Raw genomic sequence first — 25,679 nt, forward strand, 5'->3', positions numbered from 1 at the left:
AAATGGTGGACGGGTGTTGTAAATTCAAAACGTTTTAAATCGAGACTGTTCAACCCGAGGACTCCCTGCCTTTGAAAAGAAACCAGCTGAAAAGTCGACAATTACCTTGTTTTATTTTTTATTACAAATGTACAGCTTATGAGTTTCCATTATGACTGACCTTTTTAAGTCATTGTTCTCTTTCTCTAAGTTTATACAATTTTTGAGTGTTTTCTTTTAAAAGACGAGGCTCCAGTTACCCTTCTCCCAAAATGTAGGCCCGTGAGGTGATGCACAAGGACAGCAACGCAACACGACAGAGCGCCGCCAGTGGTGTAAGGATCAGGGTGGGCTCGAAAAGGGGGACAAACGAACACAAACAAACAAACAAAAAGAAATCACTGGCTTGATGGAAGGCTTGCTTGGTCCAGCTGAGGACTTGAGGGGGGGTGCAGATGGAGAAATAAAAGTGTGCTGGGCATTATGGGAAAAAAAACATTCACACAAGAGAACCTACTTGGTGTCCACTAAGCTAGGGGCTGAGAGGTGCCATGTGCATTTTTGGACCCCCCCCCCTCCCAAATTTGAGATGACTTGTAGTGCTGGGCCCAGCATGCTTGACACATTTTTCAAAACTATTCCACCACACTGTACATATGGCCGCCTAATGCACTTGGAACTGTGACCTTGAGCCGAGGGCCTCACATGATACTTAATGCGACTTCATCCCAATTGGAGTTTGGGACAAATATTGTAACAGCACGAGCCACACGTTTGATACATCGCTTTCCTGCCACCGCGTCGGCACACTTACTAGGCCAAACCGAGTCAGACGCTTGGCGAATAACTCTTAGCCCAAAACACACTTGAGCCACCAAATGAACATAAATACCTCACAGACACAACCCAAACATGTAGCTTAATATAAAATATAGTAGCATGAAAATATATATTTTCATCTATATATGGCTCTAGGCTCGATTCAGGGGGGAAGCTTTGTCGATGGAAGTTTTCCTGTTGTTGCGGCAGCCAGAACCACATCCCAGCCAGTCAAAACGGGAGATGATAATGTGCAAAGTCATTCGATATCAAGCAATGATACATTGCAAGTCTTCTTAGGGCACCGCGAACAATCGGCTCTTGCCGACGGAGGCGTTCGACAGATAGGCGTCAGCAAACAAAACGAGCAATTTCAAACAATTTGAAGTGCTGAAAGTGGTCCGTTGCTTCATCTCAAGTGCTGGATGGGACTTGGCAAGCTCAAATGGGGAAAAACAAAAAAGAAAAGAAGAAACTCGCAGGCTTGTTCGATGATGCACTTTGGCCAAGGTTCAACCAACTCAGTGACCTGTGCGAGGTCAACTATCTTTGTTTACGATTACATTGACTATTCAAAGACAGTTTTTAATGTGGTGAGCTGAAGCTGAATCAGCAGACCGCATCAACGCAGAATTAGGAAGAATTCAAGATGGGGCTTCATCGTGCTCACCTGGAAGCTCAAATAATTTGAAAGAAATTACAAATTAACTATTGTTTGTTAAGCCATTTTAAACACATTAGATTTGCAAAAATAAGAGATCTACATATGGACTGATCAATTGTATAAATTTGTGACAAAATTTGGATATGGGGGGGTTCCGATCGACGGCAGTGATTTATGAAGCAAAAAAAAAAACATTCTGGATATCTGAAATGCAACATTCGACAATGGCTAATTGTGAGATGATTCCACTGGAGCAGTAAAATGAGGCAAATTGTAAAAGAAAATAAAAAACGTTGAACACAAAAAAATAATCTAACATTAAGAGACAATTGAGGTTTCATTAAAACATTGTGATCCAAGTCCTGTCCTGTCATTAGACAAGACCGAGGGGTTTTTGGTCTAACCGTTCAATCCAAACACTTTGGCACCTGATCCCCCCCACCCCTCGGCCGTTTAGTGTGTCTTTTAAGGAGCAATCGTCAAAACTCCCCAAGAGTGCTCGAGAACTGCTCAGGACCGTTCACAGGTTGTCTGCTAAGCTAAATCCCAGTAAGAAGTTCAACAACGTCTCCCTGCGCCACTAAATGAGAATCATAAGTGAGACGACGACAAACACAACAAAACGCGTCAGTAAAAATATCAATACAAAAAAAAAAAAAAAGGCAAAACAATACATCACAATTATTCCAGTGTAAGCGTTTGTGTTAAGTCTTAGAGATGTACACCCGTCCCAAATCTGCCCATTCGAAGGGAAACGAAGAAAAACATGCCAGAACATGCCGTGAAAGAGTTCCACAAGACACCGCCGGAAGGCCCTCGCAGGAGCAAACCAGAGAAGAAGAAGAGCCGAAGACGGGCCGTCACAGTTTCTGTTGGTCCAGGTGAGCGGGCTGAAGGGAGGGGCTAAATAAAGTGGCAACGTGTCAGGATGTGTTTCACGGCCCAATCAGCACCACGATGATTCCTCGTTGGCGTCCCGCTTCCAGCCTTTTATCTTACACGTCGGCTTCTGCAGCTCGCAGTTTCCACCGCGTTCCTTCTCTGTGCTCATTTAATTTTTCATATTTCCATGCATTTTCACTCCCCGCTGCTCCTTCGGTCACTCTTCCCCCCGCGTTCCTCCTCCTCCCCGCAGCTCGCCGTGCGTCACTGCTTCTTCTCGCGAGTGGTGATGGTGACCAGCTGCTTGGCGGCCTTGGCTATGTCGTAGGCGCACTGGATGACCTGCTGAGTGAGGAGCTGGTAGTCCACCGGGGGAGCGCCGGGCTCCGAAGGCGCTGCCTTCCGGCACTCCACCTGTAAGCGCGAGGCGCTGGAGGCCAAGAGGCGGAGCGAAGAGTGGACCGCGTCCAGGGCTGGCCGCTACAAACAGACGCCGAGGCAACCAAATATTTTCATTGTGTACAACTTGGGATGTGTAATGTAGTGGATAACCTGCTCTATGTACAAATATTTAATGCAGTGTTCAATAAACAGTGTTAAATAGTTCATATTTTTTGAGACTGAAATATGTGTTATCAACAGGATTAAAATGTTGTGCCATCATTGAGCAATTATTTTAGTTGGTTGAGGGATTCTGTTCCGACAATTCCAGGGACCAGGACAAGCGTGTCCTGTGGCCTGTCCCAAGATTATATTACCATTACATCAGCACATGTGCTTATTATTAATGATTGTTGTACGGACAGTTTTTTGAAAAACAATACAAGTACAAACTTAACAAAATACAAATACAGAGCATTCCTAATATACTGAGCAGGCAAATTGGTGGTGCACATTGTTCATTGGTGGAAGGGTTTTCCAGATTTTTTTAGGTCAACTTTGGGGGTGGGCATTATACTCGAGAAATTACGGTACTAGTTGACTAGTTAACATCTTCTTGTTGCAAATCATATAAGCAATCTAAAATTTCATAATTGACAAAAATCAGTGCAAATTTAAGGTTACAAATGAGTGTTTTCACTGACACATGCAACTTACAGATCACAGTGAATGTAAATACCGTACTGTATGTACCTTTCAAAAAAACAACTTGGTGCAATAAATTGTGATATTAGCATATAGTCGGTTCTCTCCTGTTATTCCCGCTCTAAAGAAGAAGGAGTGTCGGGGAAAAACTTACTTTGGGAAACAGTGAGGCCATTTCAGTGACAGCAGAGTGGATCTTCTCAGAACATGGCACAAAGCTGAGGAGAGTTACGATGAATACAATGAGAGCGGCATTTTGATTTTTGTTACCTTGTGCTGAATGTTAAAAGCACAAAAAATGTCGTCACACTGTAGTTGATTATCTGTTTAAAAAAAAAATAATCATGGCTGAGCATACAGTGCAGTTTTTTGTTGTCAATATGCATTTCTTATTTCAAATCGAGCACTAATTCAATTCCAAAACAAATGTATCAGATGAAACCTGTTTTGAAAGTATCAAGCATAGCCAATTATTCACATCATTATGCCAATTACGGCTTCTCACCTGTCATGTTTGAACTCCTGAGCTGCCCTGAGAAGCTCCTGGATGTTCTTGGTCACCTGCTCAGTCTTTAGTATGACATCCTCCGTGCACGGCAAGGTGGGGTCCGGCTCGGCCATCTCGACGCCCTCCTCTGCTTCCCCGCGCCCCTCCTCCTCACTGCTGCGACCCATGCTGAAAATACCACAATGCGTGCTAATAAGCATCCTTCCACTTTTGCAATTTGGGAGTACTCAAAGTAGCCAAAATGCATGATTTGTTTTTTTTAAGTACCCGTGCATATTTTCTGCGACACGCGCCGAGTCTGACCTTATCGAAGGGTCGTACGTTTGCGTGTTGTCGTAGTCGCTGTCGGTACCGCTGACGTGCTTCTCCGATTTGGGAATCTGGGGGATGGTGTCACGATCGGTCAGCTCATTGAATCTTGAGCTCTCACCACTCATTCACAATCAATGCTGCAAACAAGATCTTTTTGCAAATGGAGCTTCTTGGAACAATCTTTGAAAAGACCCTGACTCAGCCTATGACTCAAGTTGATCTGTTGTGTTGTGCCTCCCCCTGCATAGCATTTTCCATTCATTACGTAAACAGGGTCATCTTTTCATTAATGTGAAATGGAAATTGCTTAATCCCGTCATCCTTCTTCACCCACCGATGTCCATGACCTTCTGTGATCATCGTACGTAAACTGTAAGAACTCACCATGTATCGGCCCATTTCTGAAGATCCAGACAGATGTTGGCCTCCGTATGACGTTAAGCCGCCTGTGCTACTCCCCTTCCTCACCTGTGAACAGAGGGCACCGTCGGGATGGATGTAGGAAGAAGGGGGTGGAATGACAGCAATGGACAAAATGAAGGGGAGAAGATTAGTAGAGTGGGAAGCAAATTGATATTGAAAAAAGATGAAGTGTCAGCAAGAGCCGTTTTGTTTGCTGTAAACATCACAAAAGGTTTTCTAAGGTTAACCCGTCTAATGAGTAAAATCTATCAACAAAACAGGTGCCAAGTTACTTACGGTATGACACTGAGACTGTCTAAAAACTGACCACAAGACACTGACGTTCCCCAGTGGTACAGCGCATACGTAATAAGCGGAGGGCAAGCACAGAGCGAAGATGAACGGCAAACCAAACAATGACAGACAGGATGCTTACATCCGGAGGATGCACGGCAGCACTGCAGTGAGCGTGAGACAGACAGGTGAGGAGGCAGACAGAAAGACAAACAAGGTAAGTCGTTTGCGGACACACACGACGATAGCGCCATCATTGATCGACGTCCGATGAGCTGAACTGACTGAACGAAAGGGTCTATAAAATGGCTGCTTCCGACCAGCGCGTGACTACGCACGAAACATAAAAACAGAAAATGTGTGCGGAAACACAGCTGTGTCAAATATTCTGCCTTTACAAAGATGATGTTGCATTTTCCCCATCGAAAAAGCGCTAACGAAAAAAATGTAGTTTAAAGTGGTGTAGAACGTTGTACAGCTGTTTATTAATTTGCTGCTGTCGATAATTAAATCTGACAAGTCCTTCTTGCCAGTCGTGTGCACTAAACTGCGGGTGCATGACATCGGCGAACCATCACGTGCGTCAGGAATAAAGAACAAAAGGCCTTAGTTGATCATTATCTGTCATTGAAATTGTACTGTAAGTACCGAAAGTACAAGTGGAGTTGGTACATGGTATAGAGCTCGTGCACGTGACGTCACCATTTTCACGGCGCCATGTTGGCGGTCAAAAAGAGCTGCTCGACAGTGTGGGGGACTTTGAACCGGAGCAGAATATTCACAATGCCCGAGACATGTTGTGCTGTTGGTTATTACAACAGACGTGTCAGATATTCAAAGAGGTCATTCTATAGAATACCAGCTGAAAAGACCAGAAAATATGGATGGATTTCAGCAATTAAACGTGATGTATAGTGCCCAAGCAAATACACACAACTGTGTAGCGATCACTTCATTTCCGGGAGGAATTATTCTTCTCAATCTCAAATTCCCAAGAAGTATTTATAATGCCAAGTTGCCTCATTTGAGAACAATGCATAAAAAAAAAAAGAAACAACAGTCGTCGGCAACGTACACAGAAGCGTGTTGCGGCCACACGTTAAACTTCGGTAAACCTCTCCGTGATAGACGTATTTTTTTTTTAAATATGCATTGTTCTCAAATGAGTCCAATGCATATTTAAAAAAAGAAAATAAACCGCCAGGATAGGCCTTCAGCCCCGGTATACGGAAGCGTGTTGCGGCCACACATTAACCTACGTAAACATCTCTGTGACTGACCATTTATTTTCTTTTTTTTAAATACTAAATAGTTTAACATGTTGCCGCAACACGCTTCCTGTACAGAGGAACCGACTTGCTGTCTTTTTTTCCCCCCAATCATAGTTATTGAATGTGTAAAACCTTGGGCCATTTATTTAAATATTGGTATTTGTATTGAAAAAAATCTGAGTGGCTCCATCACTGTGTGGGATTTATTCTTGATTGACAACAGATCCAGCAACGACATATTTGTATGCGTCCAGACTTTTCTACGCTTTCAAAGTAAGTAAGTTTCTTTCGGCTTGTCCCTTTCGGGGTCGCCACAGCGTGTCATCTCAGATGAACGCACATATGTTTGGCACAATTTTTACGCCGGATGCCCTTCCATGTAAATCTCAACGACTTACTCACCAGATACGTGTGCATATCCAGTTGTCCAAGATAAGCGGAAGCGGGTTAACAGTCCAATTTCTTATTGGCGAAAACACCGACTTCGGCATTAAATATGGGTCCTATATGCCAAATGTCTCTTATTTTTCCACGTACCATGGTTTATTATCACCTTCTAAATGTTTAACGGTATCGGATAAAAGTCTGCCAGACGTATTTTCATGTCGTCTCCAACCGACTTAGCATTGAACAATGCTTTGCTTAACCGGCAAGATGGCCAGTCACGTGACTTCGGTGACGTAGGTGCACGAGATCTATAGGTATGTACTCAACTCTGAATACGTGTACCTTTGTCGTTCTGGAAAAAAGTGAATGGAATGAAAGCAAAATTTTAGGAAAGCCCTTGACTATGATGCACTCACAAAAACAAAGATTATTCACATGAAAAGTGAGCATTAAAGTGTTTGTAAAGGCAGAATAGTACTTGTATGTGAGAGTCACCATCATGGAAGTGGAAAGTCAATCCAGGTAAGCGTTTTGGACTTTGTAATGTTAAGTGGCTGTTAATTAAGAGACTGGGAATGCAAAAGTGTGCAGGAGAAGGAAAGAGCATCATGGCTCAGAGTAGGCACCAGACAAACAGAGACAACATTTTTCCTATTTTATCCAACTTTCTCAATCATAGCACTTACTGCAATTTCCACATCAGTGACTAAAAGGTACAAAACATTAAGGGGTCTAATGATGTCAGGACTTGAGTGCAACACTTCTGAAGCTGAATGGGAATGGCACAGCGGTGCTTCTCTGAGAGAGACGGAGGAGGAGCGGAAGTGCAGGAAGAGAATAGTTCAAAGAGAAATGGTGAGACTCGCAGCCATCGAGGAGAGCCAATTAGAGCCTCCAGTAGGAAGGGAGAGTTCAAACTTACGCTGGGTGCGTTGAGAGGCTGCAGACGGGCTGCCAGGGAGTCCAGGGCTGGGGGGCCGTGGACCGCGGGGCTGAGGGCAGCACCGGGCTCATACATGGAGAAGGCCTGGCGGTCTCGTCGATGCGGGTGAGACTGCGAGGTGGCCGAGGAGGGCACCGTGAGCCCCGAGTTATCGACTCCTCTCCCCAATACGCTCAGACCCCCGCCAATTACTACCCGTCCACCCGGCCAGACGGTTGCTCCTCCTCCACCTGGGCCCCCGACCCCGTGGCCCACAGGCCCCCCAGCATGCTGGCCGCCCCGCAGCGTGCTGTTCTCTGTCTGCATCCGTGTGATCTACATAAGAGGAGGGAGGGAGGGACCAGAGGATGGGAGGAGGTAAATGGAGAGGTTGAAGGGAAGGGTAGTGGGGGGAGGGGGGGTATCAACTGAATCGTCAAGACAAACAATCATAAGCACAGGCAAAGTCGAGGGATCCAAAGGACCTCAAGTAGTAACTGATATCATTAGTGGGGTGGGACAGAAGTGCGGTAATGACACGTTACTGACATGTTACATGATGAGAAAATGGGGGGTAGGGGAAGGAGGTCTCCAAAAAAAAGTATTTCTCAAGCTCAATGACAAGAGTGGGGTGTGTGCATGAATCAAAATATAAATATTCAGTAGTTGTCCAAGGGAAGGGATTTCTATCAAAATTATTTCCACAAATAGATCCGCCACTTGCGACTTTTTCAGAGCCACAAATATATTCGCAATTTACACATTTTTAATGGACTTAGCATATCTTATTTATAAATGTTTGATTCTGATTGTGAACTGGAGATGGTGCGTTTTATTTAACAGGATGCACTTTCCAAGAATTTCACGTGTGGGACGGCGCGTCCCTTCGGCCGCTAGGTGGCAGTGTGGCTTTCTCCACTGAAGACATGACTGCAAAGGTCAGTTTTATGAGAATACAACAGGTGGGTTGCTATAGTGTCCCCACAAACTGGTTGACCTCTGGAAGAGCAAAGACTTTTTTTTTAAATACTCTTGAAACCAGGGCCAATGGCAGGACTATATGGTGGTTTAAAACTAGCTTTAATATCCAATGGAACCACAGAACCAAACTGGATGCTGGCACAGTTCGCTTTCTCTCAGTGGTGGACTCCTTGCTATATCACGTAAAGAGTATTTTATGTCATGATTTTAAATCCAAGCCATCGATGTCTATGTGTTATTATTTTGAAGTCAGCCCAAGCAGCTCGTCACCGTGTGTTACCGTAGCGGTTGGTGAGGAACGCATGTGCACAGAGCAGTTCAGTTATTTGAAAAACGTTATAAAATACAGATCATACAATTTCAGCATGGATACCTGCAAATTATTTTTAAAATTATATCTAGGTAAAAGGCAGTTTATGATTTTGGTGGTGCATATTATACTCGAGAGTGATTATTCATAAGAGAAGTCGTAGTAATTCATAACAACATAAGTCCAAAGAAATTATCTGAAATAAGTTTGATATTGTTTATTATACTGCAGGTTAATTTATCGCTTGTTTTTTAAAAATACATAGGAGGACCTTGAAAAAATAACTGTACATTAAAATGCCATTTTTATATATAAAAATCCACGTTACACTATTTTCTAGTCGGTCGGCCCAACTGGACAATTGTAAAAAGAAAAAAATATGGTCGGCGTATGAGGCTTTATTTGCTCGATATGTTAGTCAAGCAAACTTAGACGAATACAGTGAATATGCAGCCACAAATAACACAATCAGCAAATCAAAATCCAAACTAAAAGAAAACAAGCGAAGCAAACATGACCGTTTGACTCCTGGGAAGTAAAACGTGGAACAGCACGCAAAGTGCCTTACGAGAGCTTCCTAATTTCCAAAATGCACTAACACACAATGACTTACCTGTCAACATTACGGATGAAACTTTGCATATGCAACAAATTGTCACAACTTGATCCTGCCGTCCAGTCAGAATCGATCATTATCATAACATGTCTGTTTCAATGTCCTCATCTCTTTTTCAATCATTTCTTTCACGAGGACTTATATTTTACATTCATTCAGTCACACACTCATGAAATATTCCGTTTCCTTGAATGTACTCCTTAGGTTCTGCAATATATGTCACATCCACGCTCTGTTTCCAAATCCTACCTCTTTCTGAAGCCGTCTGAGTTCCTCACTGAGGTTGTTGTTGACCTTCATCAGCTGCTGCACCTTGGCTTCCGAGGAGGCCAGGGCTTTCTTGACCTCCAGGTACTCCTGCAGAGTGATGGGCCCGTCCGACAAATCAGACGAGTCCATACTCTGATTTGACGGGAGAAAGGAGAGGCATGGCTATTAGGCTACAAAGCTAATGTGGATCCCCTTTCCAGTTTCCACATTAGGTGCGTGTACATACAGTAAACAATGAGGCACTCTAAAGTGGTCACAACAGCTAACCCCCCCTTTTTTTGGATGATCTTTAACAGAATTTGAGGAAGCGGCACTGTGAGTCTTCAAACATGTACTGTATTTGGAAACAAATCTCTGAATTCCCTTTACATGGCTTTGAATTAAAACAGAGCTTAGCGATGTGCAAAAAGGAAGAAGCTGTCCAGCTGCCTGAGGGCCAGAGCTGCAGCTGATCCAACACACAGAAGAGCTCCCCATGCAACATCCGCCCCCACTTCCTGTGACCTCAGAACATGCCTGACCCCATTCGACAGCACTCCCTAAAAATGGACCAAAAGGAAGGAATATCTTTCAAAAACATATTCATCAGTAATCAGTATGAGTTCAAACAAATGAATTTAGCACCTATCTACAGTAAACTCCATATTTCATTCCAGGTGCATAAATACTGCACTGTGCCAGTGCCACTCAGTCACTTTTTCCTCTCTCTCTCTCTCTCTCTCTGTGTGTGTATGAACAATCCCTCTGTGACAGAACCCCAAATGTGGCAAGTGATGTCACTCAGGAGCAATGCGGCAGCACTCAGTGAAGCCACAGCGAGTGTAGCATGCTGGGACATGCAGTCGCAGAAGAAGCCATGAATTGGCCTACTTTGATATTTTAAGTTGGAATTGTGATTTTGTTCCATTGGGGTACCTTTGCACGATTGTTGCGTTGTGTGTTGTTGTTATTTTGGGTGGTCAGCTCGCTGTCTGTGTCTTCATCAGAAGCTACACTATCATAGTCATGTTGGTCATCGTCAAATCCCAGGTCCAAGGGATCTGCGAGGGGGAACATTTTTTTAATTCCTCCATTGAAGAGAAAATCACTTACCTTGCTGACAGTTTCAGCTGTCATTACAGCCTTCGACAGAGCTGTCACTGCTTCCTGGTGAGTTCGGGGGCCGAAAAAAATTAGATCGGGTCGATCATTCTTCAAAATAAGTTCCCTGACCCGACTGAGTCCACCCTATACTTGTTTTTACACACGTCACAGCAGGAAGCAGTGACAGCTTTGACAAAACGTGCCAAAAAAAAAAAAAAAAAAACATTTGTTAAACCATCAACATTGCAATCCCAAAGACAGTAAGCCATTTTCAACACTTTAAATTGGTCAGTGATTTGTAAAAAATAAAAATAACAAAAGCATCACGACCTGACCAATAGTATAGCTCCCTGGAAATAAAAAAAATGAAATTGACAAAATGTGGACACAAGTTTCCACATGGGAGTGATATGTACTGGATCACTATATAAATTCCATTTTGCTTGTCAAGAAACATAATTCTTTCCATGCTTGACGTGTACAAAAAGTTACGTGACCTTGGCCTGTAATAACCAAGTGGTAGACTGTATAGATTAAGTAATATCATTTATCTCTTTGGTAGTACTCATTTCATCTACTATATTTGCATGACTCTTCCCCAAACAAGAAATGTGGGGCAAGCATCCTTCGTTGTCATTATAACTTGATCTGATTTTTTTTTTTTTGATAGACTAAAATAAATAAAGATTTATTTGTGTTATTGGTCCACTCAATCAGGGGATATTCTTCAATGACAAAATATTTCTTAAAGATGTGCGCTTCATTTCTAGTTAACTTTATGTCCAGCTAGATTGATGTATTTTATACTATATGGAATTACAAATGTGCACGGCAATTGCTTTTTGTCATAATTTGAAAATTTAAAACATATGACATAAGCTCTGGCTTTGCAACTTCCTCACCAGTTGGACTGCTGAGCCCTTTCCCCTGCTGTCTCCTTTTGGCATCACTCAGGATGTCAATGATGAGCGTCGCAAACTCCCGAGCGTTGAAACGTGCAAGTTTCTGACGGCCCTGTGGAGGAAACAGAGAAAATGGAACATGCGGTGTAAGATGAGAAAGTTTTCAAACTAAATGTTTGTCACCCTGAACTAAAATTCACTTCAAATGCATCAGCTATCACTAATTTCACAACATAAAAATCCAGCAAAAAAAAAAAAAAACTTGTCGTTCACTGCCAGTGAGACTACTGTGGTCAACGACCATGTGCTGTGGAAAAATACAGTCATCTTGAACATTTCAAACCCACACAAACACAAGCCATCATTAGAGTGCATATGCACAAATAAATATGAGCAAAGTCAGGAATTTAAAAGGGAAGAAAAATGCTTAACTCTCAAGTTAAACTATAACAATTATGCTAGTGTCGTATTAGTTTTCATTAACTAGTTTCCCATAGCAGAATGAACATGTGAACAGCATAAATGTGGTTATGTGTTTCTTTTGAACTTCACATGTGGAAAAGTTCATGTTTACACTCAAAGGCGACAGAGATCTAAATAAGTGATACAAAAGTTGATTTTTTGCTTATAGTCTGCGCAAGACGGGATGTAAGCCACCCTTTTATCACATCTGTCTATCCACCACAAATAAAGACACACCCAGATTTCATTTAAAAAAAATCATCATCTTTCTTATCTGTGTATTGTTTTTTTTTGTCATTCATACAGTAAGAATGTGCATGTGTTGATTTACCTGGTTTCGCGTGGCAGAGTACTCGGGATTGACTGGTAGAAAGGGCACAGCGCTTCGTTCCGTAACCAGAGTACTGTGGTTCTGTGTAGTAAGCCACACTGGAGACACAAGCATGAGGACCAAAAATAAATGTGTGTGGTTTAGTAACAAGCTCTTGCTTGTATCGTAACGCAGCCAAAACCCTCCCGCACAGCTATGTACTCCAAAATAACACATTTGACAACATGCACAATTGTTCTGAGTACCGCCCTGTGTGTGTGTGTGTGTGTGTGTGTGTGTGTGTGTGCGTTTGTGTCCTCTTCACTTACCTCCGATGCAAGAGTCAAGAAGCAAATTTTACTGCTACTTCTCTCAAGAAAGAGGGGGGGGGGAGGACGTGGAGGAGAAACCTAAGAATTTGGGAGGCAGTTCCCCACTGTCTCTCCTCCTCCTTCTCCCTCTCTCCTCCCTCACTCCTAAACATTTTTTCCTGCTACAAACTCAGTTTCGAATTTTCAGTGTCTACGAACACATTTTTCCCCGTGTGTGTGTGTCTTTCCTTTTTTGAATGAATTCCTGTCAACAATCTTGAAGACTGTTCAAATTCAAACAGCTACTTGGTACAAGGGGCAACAGATAAGTTACTTTATTTCTTCCTCAAAAAGCGACGTGGCTCACCCGCGTCATTTTCTCTGCGATCCACTTCATCGTAGACATCCATCGCGAGCTCCTCAAACAGACGATTATTAAGCTGCCAAGCAAGCAGACAAATATATATATATATGTATATTTACATAAACATGCATTTAAAGCATCCAACGGCAATATCAACTTCAGAACCAGAAAGTCATTAATATATGCAAAGTATGAACATTTTCTGTCGTGTAATGCAGATGTTTTAATAATTATATTTTGCTAGATCCAAGGTGTGCATATCTGTATTTATTTATTTTCAACTTCTGATAAAACATTTCTCACCGGGACATGCCAACTTCATTAAAAGAATTTACAGTAGTACCAAGTGTTTAAAACATTACCATTTGACTGTTATGGAGAATATTTTGTTGAAAATGCTTTGAAGTACATGTAGATGTGCCAACTATCTGGAAACTATGTGACAGTTATTGGTGAATCTTTTTATAGTGTAGAAAAAACTGAAACTAGAGCCTGAAGTACAGAATGTCTACCAGTTGTGGTTAAAAGTAAAAAAATGTACTAAAATAAAGTTTAAAAAATATATATAAAAAGGTGTCATTAGTAATACCAATTAATATGGGGAACAGTAATAAGTAGTGGGCACAGTGGATCAGCTGGAAAGTGTTGGCCTCACAATTTTGAGGTCTCATAATTAATCCCGGCCCCGCCTGTGTGGTGTTTGCATGTTCTCCCCGTGCATGCGTGGGTTTCCTCCGGGCACTCCGGTTTCCTCCCACATCCCAAAAACATGCAACATTAATTGGACACTCTAAATTGCCCCTGTGATTGTGAGTGCGGCTGTTTGTCTCCATGTGCCTTGCGATTGCCTGGCAACCAGTTCAGGGTGTACCCTGCCTCCTATCCGTTGACAGCTGGGATAGATTCCAGCACTCCCCGCGACCCTCGTGAGGATAAGCAGCTAAGTAAATGGATGGACGGATAATAAGTAGTGAGAAACTGCTTTTTAAAAGTCATTTGCAAAAGAAGGGACGGAAACATCACTAATTACAGTGACGAAAGTGCCATCATCAGCAACACTGAATGTACTTGGAAAGTCCCTCCTCTCTGTTTGGAGTGATGTCATTAACTCAACAAGTGCTCATCAGTGGGGATGCAGTTTGCACCATGACAGCCGCAAAAAATCATTTCAAAAGATGACAAAAAATGGATTACCGCTTGAAGCTTTTTCTTTGCCGCCTTGGCCAGTTCTGAGAGGTCCAGACTGAGGGGGGAAAAAAATGGGGGTAAAGTAAAATGAACAGCACAGCGAATAGACAGTCAATGAGACATACTTGGAAGGAGAGTGTTGAACATGGTGGACAACATGGTGACAAGGTGAGATGAGGAAGTTAGGAGACAGAGACAGCAAGGACGTTTGGATTTGGACGGTTTTACCGTCTCTGAGGGAGGATGAAACTGGGATGCTGAAGGCTACAGCTGGGCAGACAAAAGTTGCCAAGCTCTTGCTACTTTATGAATTAACCCGTGTTCAATTACTGCAGGGGTGTCAAACTAATTTTTGCCGCATTGTATTTACCTTTTTCCTCAGAGGGCCGTTATGATTGTGAAACCATAAAAATGTTTGATCACCTCATCATACTTACATCATCAATTCATAAATTACTTTTGGAATAGCATGAAAGCGTGCAATATCTCAAATTTATCATTTATGGCAGGGGTGACCAATGCGGTGCCCGCGGGCGAATGGTAGCCCGTTAGGACCATATAAGGTGCCTGCGAGATATGTTCTAAAAATACCACAGGCCACAAATTGTTACTATTATTTGTGCTTTAAATTCTAAATCTGACTTGCTTACGTGAATTAAAATTTAAAAATACCTGTAATGTCATTTACTACAATAAATTAAAATATATATACTTTATGTACTGTACTTGTAATGAACCGAGTCTGAAATTTGCCGCAAACAGGTCACGTAGCCCTTCATACGATCGCTGCTCACGAAGTAGCCCTCAGCTTCAAAAAGGTTGCTGAGCCTTGATTTATGGTATATGACAATTTGAAAGTTGGCGAGAGGTGGCACGGTGGGCGACTGGTTGGAGCATCTGGCTCACAATTCTGAGGAGTGGGATTCAAATCCCAGCCCAACCTGTGTGGCATTTCCATGTTCTCCATGTCCTTGTGCGGGTTTTCGCCAGGCTCTCCGGTTTCCTCTCACATCCCCAAAACATGCATGGTGGGTTAACTGAAGGCTCTAAATTATCCATAGGTGTGAATGTATGTGCGAATGATTGATTGTTTACATGTGCCCTGCAAGTGGCTGGCAACTAGCTGAGGGTGTACCCCGCCTTCTGCCCGAAGATTGCTGGGATTGGCTGTAGCAGTCTTGCGACCCCTGTGAGGATAAGCAGCTCAGAAAATGGATGGATGTACATTTTAGTACGGATTTTCACATGAATCATAGAAGTTGACACACTAGATTTGTCTTGTGGGCCACATAAAATCATGTGGCGGACCATATCCGGCCCCCGGGTCTTGAGTTTGACACCTTTGATCTACTTGCTTCTTTTCTGGTGGTAAAACATGAAATCCTAATAATTTCCCTCCATCTGTGAGCGCTCTTTGTACAATGGGGAAATGTACAACAGACAGGGGCTCAGAAACAGTGTTTAAAATGAAGAGAGATTTTTTTTTGCGGGGGGAAAGAGGAACAAGAAAGTAAAGATACCTCTGTGATGGGCACTTAGGACGAGCTCTGGCTCCACCGAGCGAAGCAAAATGGAGAGAACAGAAAAAGAGTGAGCAAAAGGGAAGAAACAGACAGAAAGAAGGGTAGAGAACCAGCTTAACACGTTCTTATCCACAGGTACCAGTCACCAGAACGAGTGAAGTGACATGCAGGTCTGACAATAAAGATCTTGTTGGTAACAAAATGATTTTGCAGTATACTGCCCTGTATATTCTACAACTATAAATTCTTCAGCATCCTTTGGCAGCACTCAGATATTGACGATTTATACATTTTATTATCAATTTTGAGCCAATAACTTAAACCACCTGTTGATGAAAAATAAAAAAAATAAAAATCTAAAACACCGAATATCTATATCTATACCTGGAACGGCTGAAGCATTTTATCAGTGTTTAAAAGTGGGTTCAAATATACCAAAATTAGCCAGCACCCTCATGTCACAGTATTAAGATGCATCAAATTGTATTAATTTTATTACAACTTAATAATATTTATCATGCATTAATAGTACAAAAAGCTTATGGTCCATACCTGTCTGCCATTTGAGGGATGATATAATGTCCATTCTTGTGATCTGAAGGGTAAAGGACATGATAAAAACTGTATGACAACTCATTATTTTTTGTCACCGTTCAGGCAATGTCTTACCTGGGCGTCGCCCACACAGGTAGAAAGCCAACCTGTCCGTCAACTCGTATTGACACTCAACCAGTCGCTCGGCTAACTCTATGTGACCCGCCTGCCTAAAAGATGCAACGGGACCAAATTACTTCTGGAATACATTCCAAAATAATATTGGATACACAAGTAGAAAAGAGTGTCATTTGATTTTTTTTTTTTTTTTTCCCCCACTGGACTTTACCTGGCGTAATCCATGGGTGTGCGTCCGTTGATGTCAGGTGCCCCGGGGTCAGCGCCATATACCACTAGTAGCTCCGCTTGTAAAATCTGCCCCGCCTTGGCTGCTACATGGAGAGGCGTGGTTCCCTTCTCCTGGGGAGGTCAGGGGGACAGAAGAGTGTCGAGACAAGTCTAAAGTACAGCCGAGTCTGTTTAGCTAGTCCCGTGTGTCATTCACATACCGGGTGGAAGAAGTTGGCCTGAGCGCCGAGGGACAGCAGCCGAAGACACGTCTCTAAACTTCCTGTTCGTACACTTGAGTGAAGTTGCTGACGGGAAAACATTGAAAGTCAAGACAAATCCAAGGGGGAGGGCAAAAAAAAAAGACAGGAGGGGGAGATTAAACATGATGTTGAGATCATGAAACAGCCACATCCTTCTTATCAACCCACAGAATCTCCGCTGCAACACAGGTCATTATTGGATCCTGCTTTGTCATTCAATTCACGTTGTGCCATGGGGGGGGGGGGTTAGTAAGCGAGTCTTCATGCGTGCACAAGTGTCTACATGAACATGTTTTAGGTGCGGGATCTCCCACTGACATCTGTTAATTAAACATCCTCTAAGCTTACACGTGAAATGCTACAGTACGGCTGAGTCCAAATATTGATGACTATGCTAGGATGATGACTCAAGTGTCCTCAGTTGTGCACTCACCTTGCTGAGGTCCTTGGTAGTCACGCCATCGTCGTCGCGACAGGGTAGCTTGTGCACAAAGGCTAGCATCTGGTATTTGGCTCTGATGAACTCAGACTTTGTGGGACTGTGCAGGGAGGAATTGTAGAATAATATGAACAAACCTCAAAAGGCATTTACCAATGTTATACTAAACACACAATGTCAGTCCAAGTAAAGAAACTGATGCAATCTTGTAATTTTGACTCTTTGGTCAATGAAAAGTATTGAATGACCATCAAGTGGTATTACATTACAGTAGAGTGGTACCTCTACTTACAAACGTCTCTAGTTACGAAAATTTCAGATTACAAAACGCCTCCTCAGAAGACTCTCTTGTTACGAAGGAAATTCCGGATACAAAAAAAAAAAAAAAGAAAAGAAAAGGCACTATTTTCCCCAAATTCCACCAAACGTAAACATCCTATATTTTGGTTTGTGTGGCGCGATAGAGTTGCTCTCCCATTGGCTATCGCTGTAGCATCTTCCTGGCATCCCATTGGCTCAGAGGGACGTCAATCTTTACCCACGATTCTTTTTGGGGGGGCTTGGAACGGATTACGCTACGTACATGTACAATGCGCTTCTACTTGTGAAAAATTGAAATCGCGAAACGACTTCCGGAACAGTTTAATTTCATAAGATGAGGTACCACTGCAGTACTTTAGGTAGAGAGTGAGTACGCTTACTGGACTTTGTCCTGTGGGTTGGGTTTCCTTCGGCCACTCTGTACCTGAGCGGGATCCAGAAGACTATGTTCCCATATGGAGTTAGCCCCATTGCCAGCCAAAGTTTGAACCATCTGAACAATTACAAAAAGCAGGGAAGTGAATCAGCAGCGCTCTTTCCACGTTGACCGTCACAGCGCTTAATATCAGAACCAAATCGAGGCGCTGTAACAATACCGCAATGTACGAAGCAACTGTGATGCAACAAATTGAGGCGATCTGTGACCTCATTAATAAAAATACAGCATCAATCACGGAAAAGCATGACATACTTGATAAGCAGTTCACATGTTCACTTCTTTATTTATTTATTCTTCCATCCCAAGAACACCATCCCTACTGTGAAGCATGGTGGTTGTGGCATTATGCTTTGGGGGTATTTTTCTGCACATGGGACAGGACGACTGCACTGTATTAAGGAGAGGATGACCGCGGCCATTTATTGTGAGATTTTGGGGGAGCGACCTCTTTCCCTCAGTCAGATCAATGAAGATGGGTCGTGGCTGGGTCTTTCAACATGACAATGGCCCGGAGCACACAGCCAGGAAAACCAAGGAGTGGCTCCGTAAAAAGCATATCAAGGTTCTGGCCAGTCTCCAGACCTAACCCAATAAAAAAATCTTTAGAGGAAGCTGAAACTCCGTGTATCTCAGCGACAGCCCAGAAACCTGTCTGATCTAGAGAAGATCTGTGTGGAGGACTGGGCCAAAATCCATCCTGCAGTGTGTGGAAACCTGGTGAACAACTAAAGGAAACATTTGACCTCTGTAATTGAAAACAAAGGCTACTGTACCAAATATTAACATTGGTTTTCTCGGGTGTTCAAATGTTTATTTGCACCTGTATCACACAAGTCGTTAAAAAAATCAATTTCAGACTCCTCCATGATTTCTAAGTGGGAGAACTTGGAATATAGCAGGGTGTTCAAATACTATACTTGGCAATATTGTCCACTTGGTCATTTGGCATTTTTTCCTCCCAGCCAATTGCAGATTATGCCAGCCAATTTTCGTAGTAGATTATTATTGTTTAGTCTTACCTGCATTAATGCAGGTGGCCATCCGCTGTGCCTCAGGTGCTTGACTATGGAGATATGGCGGCCTAAACTGCGGTGGACTGAACAGCACTCATCGCAGATCAGTACCCCTCGGTTGATACTGGTCCAGCCCGGGTCTGAAAAACAATAAATGCATATATATATATATATATATATATATATATATATATATATAATATATATATATATATATGGGATATTTGCACATTTTATATGACAATGAAATCATTCAACAAGATAAAAATTGTATAACAAGACAGGTTCTTCTTTACAAAGCAACCATCTAGAATTGAACCATCCATCTATTTTTTGTACTGCTTATCCTCACAAGGGTAGCAGGTGAGCGAGAATCCTATCCATGCTGACTTTGGACGAGAGAAAGGGTACACACTGGACTGGCCGTCAACCAATCCCAGACCATCTACGGACCATGTGGATTTGATCTGACCTTGACTTCCCAACAACAGGACATTTTTGTGTCATCTCTTGCCATGAAGACATGGGCTGCCGCCCTGTTGAGATTTTAAACTCAAGTGAATTCAAGTGAATCAAATGAAAACCTCTAAAGTTGAATGGCCCCAAGTCATACAATTCAGGATTTGTCCAGAATTTGGAGGGAAAATACACCTCCAAAGGTAGACCAAATTCCAGGTATATCAATATGGCAGATGTCATCATATTTTTTTTGATAGACCTGTTTCTATTAAACTCGGAAAAGATCGGAGACAAAAGTGTAATTTATTCATTTTTCAATCAGAGAAAATGTGCAATCAGAGAAAAAAAAATTACACTTAGTGCATATAAAATATAAGCGTTGAGAAAGTTCAAATTGAAAAAATTAAACCCATTCATGGGTAGCGTCCCATTTTTGGGACATCATGATTTTCACCCATTATATCTTCTAGTATGTCAAAAATATTTAAGTGTTTTAATCTGAAGCCATAATTTGATATCATGAAAGGATAACTCATCAGTCAAAGTTAGCACGGAGTTAATTCCCTTTCCTTCCTGACCCAACATGGCTGCCTCAAGTACACATGCAGCGTTTTCCAAGAGAAGAAAGGGAGAAAGGTCAGGATGCAACCAAGTTTGTCTTCAAAATGCTAATTCATCAGTATTATTAATGTGTAAGAATTGTTCTACAATAAGAATTAATTAATAAACATATCTCTACTATGTACCACTTCCCAGAAATGATAACATACCCGCCCCAGTTTTGGGACACTGCCCACGAGAGGGTACATCTTTTTTGCCCTTTGTCTTGTGCGTTCAACGAAAAAGAAGTGTTATTTCTTTGATTGTGGCCTGTTAGGAGACTTTTGTCTCAATAAGGCAAAAAAAATGCCACCCTACCCATGGATGGGTTAATTGCCTGGACAGCTGTTAAGGGTTCATGAAAGTGACAGTTGCACCCTGGAACTGATTACTAAGACAAACAGCATGCCAAAACCGATTTTGTTGAGTTACACTGAATACTGTACTGCACAAAATACTTTCTATCGGTGAAAATAAATTCAAGATGTTAGCTGTTAATATAGTATTCCAATTCAGTAAAATATTTTTTGAAAATGCCATTTCTTGGAAATATGCGGTTTTACTGAAGTGTCCAGACTTAAGGAGAACCGTATGGTAACTGGGCTTACAACAATTTTCTACCATCAAGGAATCCAAAACCCTTTCATAGAGTTCCCTCATTCATCTTCTGATGATGCAGCATCAGGAGCAACGGCATACGATCACGGGGCTCCCAGCCTCAAACCCGAAACATTCGGGCTGGATTCTATCATCTGAGGCATTCCACTACAGAAGAGGTCGTCATAACAAGGAAGATATGGCAGGAAAATAGTCTTTTGTCCGATGTAGTAAAGGTGGAAGATGCTTTGACGAAGTACACACTTTGTAAATAAAGGTGGACACAATCTATTGTTTCCCCCACACAATACAGTGTAAGTTACACAACACTACAACTTCTAATTGTGATATAATTTATTCAGTTTCCCCTCAAGTTGACCTACCTATCACACATCACACCAGAGCAGGGAAAATGACTTGGTGAGTACGAAGGAAAATGCAAAACTAAAGATGTGGCAGAGCAGTCATTCAGTCTAGGTCATGTTATGCTCTCACTGGCCTTCCAGTGTGAACACAGCATGCAATGTCGAAACGCGCCAGCGTGCACAAACACACATCCACGATCATTCGTCACGTGCAAGCTGGGATGAGAACGCCTGGGTGCAGTGTATTAGTGAGACCAAAATAGTCCATCATTTGATGAAATTCTCTTACTGGCTGCAGAAACATGCAAGCATGTCACGACATCATGCGTCGTGAAACAGGTCATAAATCATTAATTAAAAAAAACCCTAGTTTCACAATTCATAATGTCTTCTCATTGCTCCTACAGTTTATGGACAAGGACATACTGATGCACAGTGCAATTATACACGTTGTATTCACACTTTGAAATAAACAGGGGCACCTTCAATTCTAAAGAAGACTGTAAATTTGATTTTGACCAAAATGCAATATTTTGGGGGACGGCCTCACAATGTCATCAAACATTAGCACGTCAAAACTGTCAATGCATGACCGCAAGCCTGCAGCTTACCTCAATCGACACTATTTCAATTACCAAAGTATCAAAGGATTAACCGTGTGATTATGATTGGTGTGATTGTGTGTGTTTTGCTTTTTCCTTTGGCTTTTTGCAATAAAAGAATTCTGAAAAATATAAGAAAAGAAGCAGAAGGAAAAGCCAGCGTACAACTTGAGGTTCCACAGTATACAGATTTACGGTGATTCCGAGACTCAATCTATGTGATTTTGAGGTTACAAACAGCACAATATGAGCTCAAATATTTTACATGGGGCATAAGAATACATCACGTCAGCACACTCAGTTATCAACATTATTGTTTCTTTTGAATGTTTTAGATTTATGGCCACGTGTTTTTCATATAAGATAAGGATCCCTCTTGACATGGCACAAGAAGGTACACTCAAGTATTGAAACGGTGTTAGTCATTTGGTTGTTTTATATTCATGGCCTAAAAGTGATTTCAAATGTTTACTGTAATCAGATTTTACTCATTTACATTGAAGTGGATGTCAAACAGTATTTGATGCCATGATGCATTATTTGGTAGTTTTCCAGTCATGTTTTTATTCCTGAACAACTGAATTTTAACCAAGGGCAAACATGGGGCGGAAATATCGCAAACGGGAGACATTTACCGTTCGAAACAATGACCACAACTGCACTCCCAATCCATCAGTTTCATGTGTGACTGCATGAATACAAATGTACAAGTTTGATGAAAAACAGCACACATTGACATGGTGTAACAGTAAGTCCACCTGTGGATTGACTACGACTGTTTCCATCACTTTGTTATCCTGTGCAGAAATGCAACAAAGCTGGCTGGTGGCCTGTCATCACACGCTCGCTCAGAATTTTGCCAAACAAAAACACTTTTTATGTGCACATCTAAGAGTGGGACACACACGATGAAATGGAAACTCTTAAAAAAAGATTGAGTGTTTTAGCAGGAGGAACATATTTAACGCTATCATTTGGAAAATGAGAACGAAATCTAATTTAGTCACCATTTCATTCATTTAACGGATGTTGAAAAGTGCTGGTTACTTTATTGAGATGGAATGCAGCAAGATGCTGAGGTTAGTATGGGGGGGGGGGGGGGGGCGGATTTGCAAGGTGTAGCCAGAATGCACAGAGCAGTGGGACCATGAAGCAATTTTGAAGGCTTTGAATACACATGCAGTGCATTCGGAGACATCAGCAGGAAAAGAGCAGCAGCTGTAATGCATGTGCACATGAATGAGTGCAGGCAGCACACGCAAGCACCAATAAATATGAGCCCGAGTCCGAACTAAACGTGAGCACTGAGCAGATTAAAACCACTGAAGTAGAAATTAATGTAGCAGCTCTTTTTAGTTTTATTTAATCCCCCTGCCACCATAACATAACAGGCAAGTGCAAAGACGGTAAATATCGTCATTGGTGTCCAGGAATTACTCGCAGTACTTCAAGTTGATTTGTTGTACCGTAACAATGCAATCATTGTGGTAAACAAAACGTTCACCGCTTTATCGTTTGGACTCAAACACGAAAATATTTTTGTTTGATGATAATTATCTTGGGGGGGAAAAACTGCGACATGCCGCTACAAATAATTGACAGTTGACGCATAAAGTGTTACATCTTCGGGAAAACTTGTCATTTAGCCAAAGTTTGCTGGCGAGCTTGGCTAGTGCGTTAGCTACACTGGCAACTGTGGCGATGAAACGACTTAAAACACGACACGCCACAACTCGAGATACCAAACAAACTCATGGTTCGGTGAGATAAATATTTTTCACATTTATTCAACGTGCAAACATGGTATATATTTATACATATATGTTTTAAAGGGGCACACAAACAGCGAAATTCGCCAATTTCCTAGCACAGCTATGCTAGTGTCAAGGCTCACAAAAAAAAAACTCTTCGGTTCAAAAGCAATATAAAGTGTCCACAGCACAAGACGACCTTGGCAAATAAACTCACAAGCCTATTTTCTAAAGGTGCAAGAATGGCGAGCTAATTCTATCTCCCGCACATACACGCCTATTTTCGCTCAATATGTTAGGCCCAAGCGACGCATCGCAGCACTGGACGTTTTCCTGCTCTGCCCATCCGCAGAGCGAGCGTCCAACCTCCGCCCTTTTCGCCCAGACTTGCCGCTCTGCTGACGTTCTCGACCGGCTAAGCGTTTTCCCGTGTCTTCGCATTTCCTACCTGGCGCGCTGCAGTCGGCGCAGATCTCCGTCCGCTGTAGCTTTCTTGACATATCGGAAGTGTCTGAAATCGAGAGGTGGATGTCGGGGATGATGTGCGACTTCGCCCTTTCCCCCCACCCCGAACCACAAGACCGACGTCTGCCGTCACCCCGTCAGCCGATGCGGACCCTCTCAATCCCCGGAAGCCGGCTGGCGTGAGAGGTTTTCCCGGCCGGCGGCTGAGAGAAGACGTTTCCCCCTGGTTCATTCGCTCCACGCATTGGCCAAGTTCACTTTGTATTATGTATCCCGATTCAAAATCGCGTATGCGTGAACATTATCGCTGCACATTGTAAGCGTGCGCTTTCCGCAGCACTTTTCATGTGTGGAACTGCACTGGCAGCAAGTGGCCGGGAGACGGCAGCTACCTCCCTGGCTGACACACATCCAACATCCCTGCGCTTACACTCTGTGAGTTACATTCCCCCCCTTGAAAGATGACATCCTTTTGGAAAACTAAATACAGTTCTGTGCAACACCAGAAATAAAAGTACAAGCAATGGGAAAATGTCGATTTTTCCAATTTCTTTAAGTTGAGATAAAGATAATGTATTAATAAAAAGTACTGATTCTGCTAGAGTAAGTTAAAAAAAAACCTGCAAAAGTCTGAAATATATATATATATATATATATATATATATATCTCCATTCATCCATTTTCTTTGCCGCTTATCCTCAGGAGGGTCTTGGGGAGTGCTGGAGCCTATACCAGCTGTCAACGGGCAGGAGGTGGGGTACACCCTGGTTGCCAGCCAATTGCAGGGCACATGGAGACAAACAGCCGCACTCACAATCACACCTAGAGACAATTTATTGTGTCCAATTAATCTTGCATGTTTTTGGAATGTGGGAGGAAACCGGAGGAAATCCACGCAGACACGGAGAGAACATGCAAACTCCACACAGGCAGGTCTGGGATTGAACCCAGACCTGAGAATTGTGAGGCCAGCGCTTTACCAGCTGATCCACTGTGTGTGTGTGTGTGTGTGTGTGTGTGTGTGTGTGTGTGTGTGTGTGTGTGTGTGTATATATATATATATATATATATATATATATTATATATATATATATATATATAAGAAGCAAAAATGAATTCCTGTTGTAAATAGCATCTACATTTTAAGCCACACAGAATAGTATCTATTTTATTGACGCAATGATTTTTTTCTCTCTCAGTAAGATGGGAAGACGAAAAGAAAATCATGTTGTTGTTCAAAAATGTTGTGAACTGAATAGAAAAAAGAGCCAGATCAGGTCATGATAACAAGGGAAAACACACTTGAGTTCAAAGGTCACAATCAAGGCCTGGGGGCCAGATTTTTATGGGCAAACTGTCTTTTGTTATTGTCACTGATGGTGTCGTTGTATGTTACTTTGGTACAGTTCAGTCAACACTCAATACACATCTACTGCTCGTGCTACAATAAAAACAAAAATTGCAAGCCTGTGTTGGGTTTTGAGCCTCCACATACAATGTACTGTTTTTTTGTTTGTTTAACCACCCCAAAAAAAATTGTCAATGAAGAAACTGATTATCGAAAAGATAGAAAAAAGGCTTAGGTAAAGTAGAGAGTGTGGATATTTTGAGAGGCGAATGGCAATGGTCAATCCCC

At 42.3% G+C, this 25,679-nt stretch overlaps 2 protein-coding genes across 4 annotated transcripts in view; one reads left to right on the forward strand and one right to left on the reverse strand.

Moving 5' to 3' along the window:
- Positions 1–93: 93 nt before the first annotated feature.
- On the reverse strand, positions 94–24,471 carry git1 (G protein-coupled receptor kinase interacting ArfGAP 1). 3 transcript variants are annotated; one of them, XM_061828395.1, is made up of 22 exons: positions 24,176–24,471; positions 24,026–24,088; positions 19,210–19,343; positions 18,132–18,244; positions 17,425–17,530; positions 16,950–17,036; positions 16,730–16,860; positions 16,516–16,610; positions 16,399–16,441; positions 15,844–15,870; positions 14,330–14,378; positions 13,139–13,211; positions 12,482–12,579; positions 11,689–11,800; positions 10,619–10,743; positions 9,683–9,835; positions 7,527–7,862; positions 4,635–4,718; positions 4,206–4,318; positions 3,936–4,106; positions 3,585–3,648; positions 94–2,824 (listed from the first exon to the last, which is right to left on the reverse strand). In XM_061828395.1, the coding sequence occupies exons 2-22, from the start codon at positions 24,075–24,077 to the stop codon at positions 2,609–2,611; spliced, it is 2,382 nt and encodes a 793-aa protein (XP_061684379.1). In that variant the 5' UTR covers positions 24,078–24,088; positions 24,176–24,471; the 3' UTR covers positions 94–2,608. The 3 variants fall into 3 exon arrangements, with proteins under 3 accessions (XP_061684379.1, XP_061684382.1, XP_061684381.1); XM_061828398.1 differs by having other exon boundaries at positions 4,242–4,318; positions 24,026–24,470; XM_061828397.1 differs by lacking the exon at positions 15,844–15,870 and having other exon boundaries at positions 24,026–24,470.
- Positions 22,937–25,679, forward strand: part of ankrd13b (ankyrin repeat domain 13B) — a 35,738-nt gene continuing 32,995 nt past the window's right edge. Inside the window, exon 1 of the mRNA XM_061828400.1 lies at positions 22,937–23,587. The gene's annotated coding sequence lies outside the window, so the exon portion shown is untranslated. The remainder of the gene's footprint in view (positions 23,588–25,679) is intronic.

The sequence above is a fragment of the Syngnathoides biaculeatus genome, chromosome 8 (genome assembly GCF_019802595.1).
Source record: "Syngnathoides biaculeatus isolate LvHL_M chromosome 8, ASM1980259v1, whole genome shotgun sequence".
Taxonomy (NCBI): domain Eukaryota; kingdom Metazoa; phylum Chordata; class Actinopteri; order Syngnathiformes; family Syngnathidae; genus Syngnathoides; species Syngnathoides biaculeatus.

Bases quoted from the DNA above. Each gene is read 5' to 3' on its own strand.
- git1 (XM_061828395.1), bottom strand. From the start codon at position 24,077: ATGTCAAGAAAGCTACAGCGGACGGAGATCTGCGCCGACTGCAGCGCG. The intron at 12,580-13,138 runs GTGAGCCACGTC...TTGTGTCTCCAG, and splicing joins TCGCAGAGAAAATGACGCGG to TGTGGCTTACTACACAGAAC. The intron at 7,863-9,682 runs GTAGGATTTGGA...CCTCTTATGTAG, and splicing joins TCAGACGGCTTCAGAAAGAG to ATCACACGGATGCAGACAGA.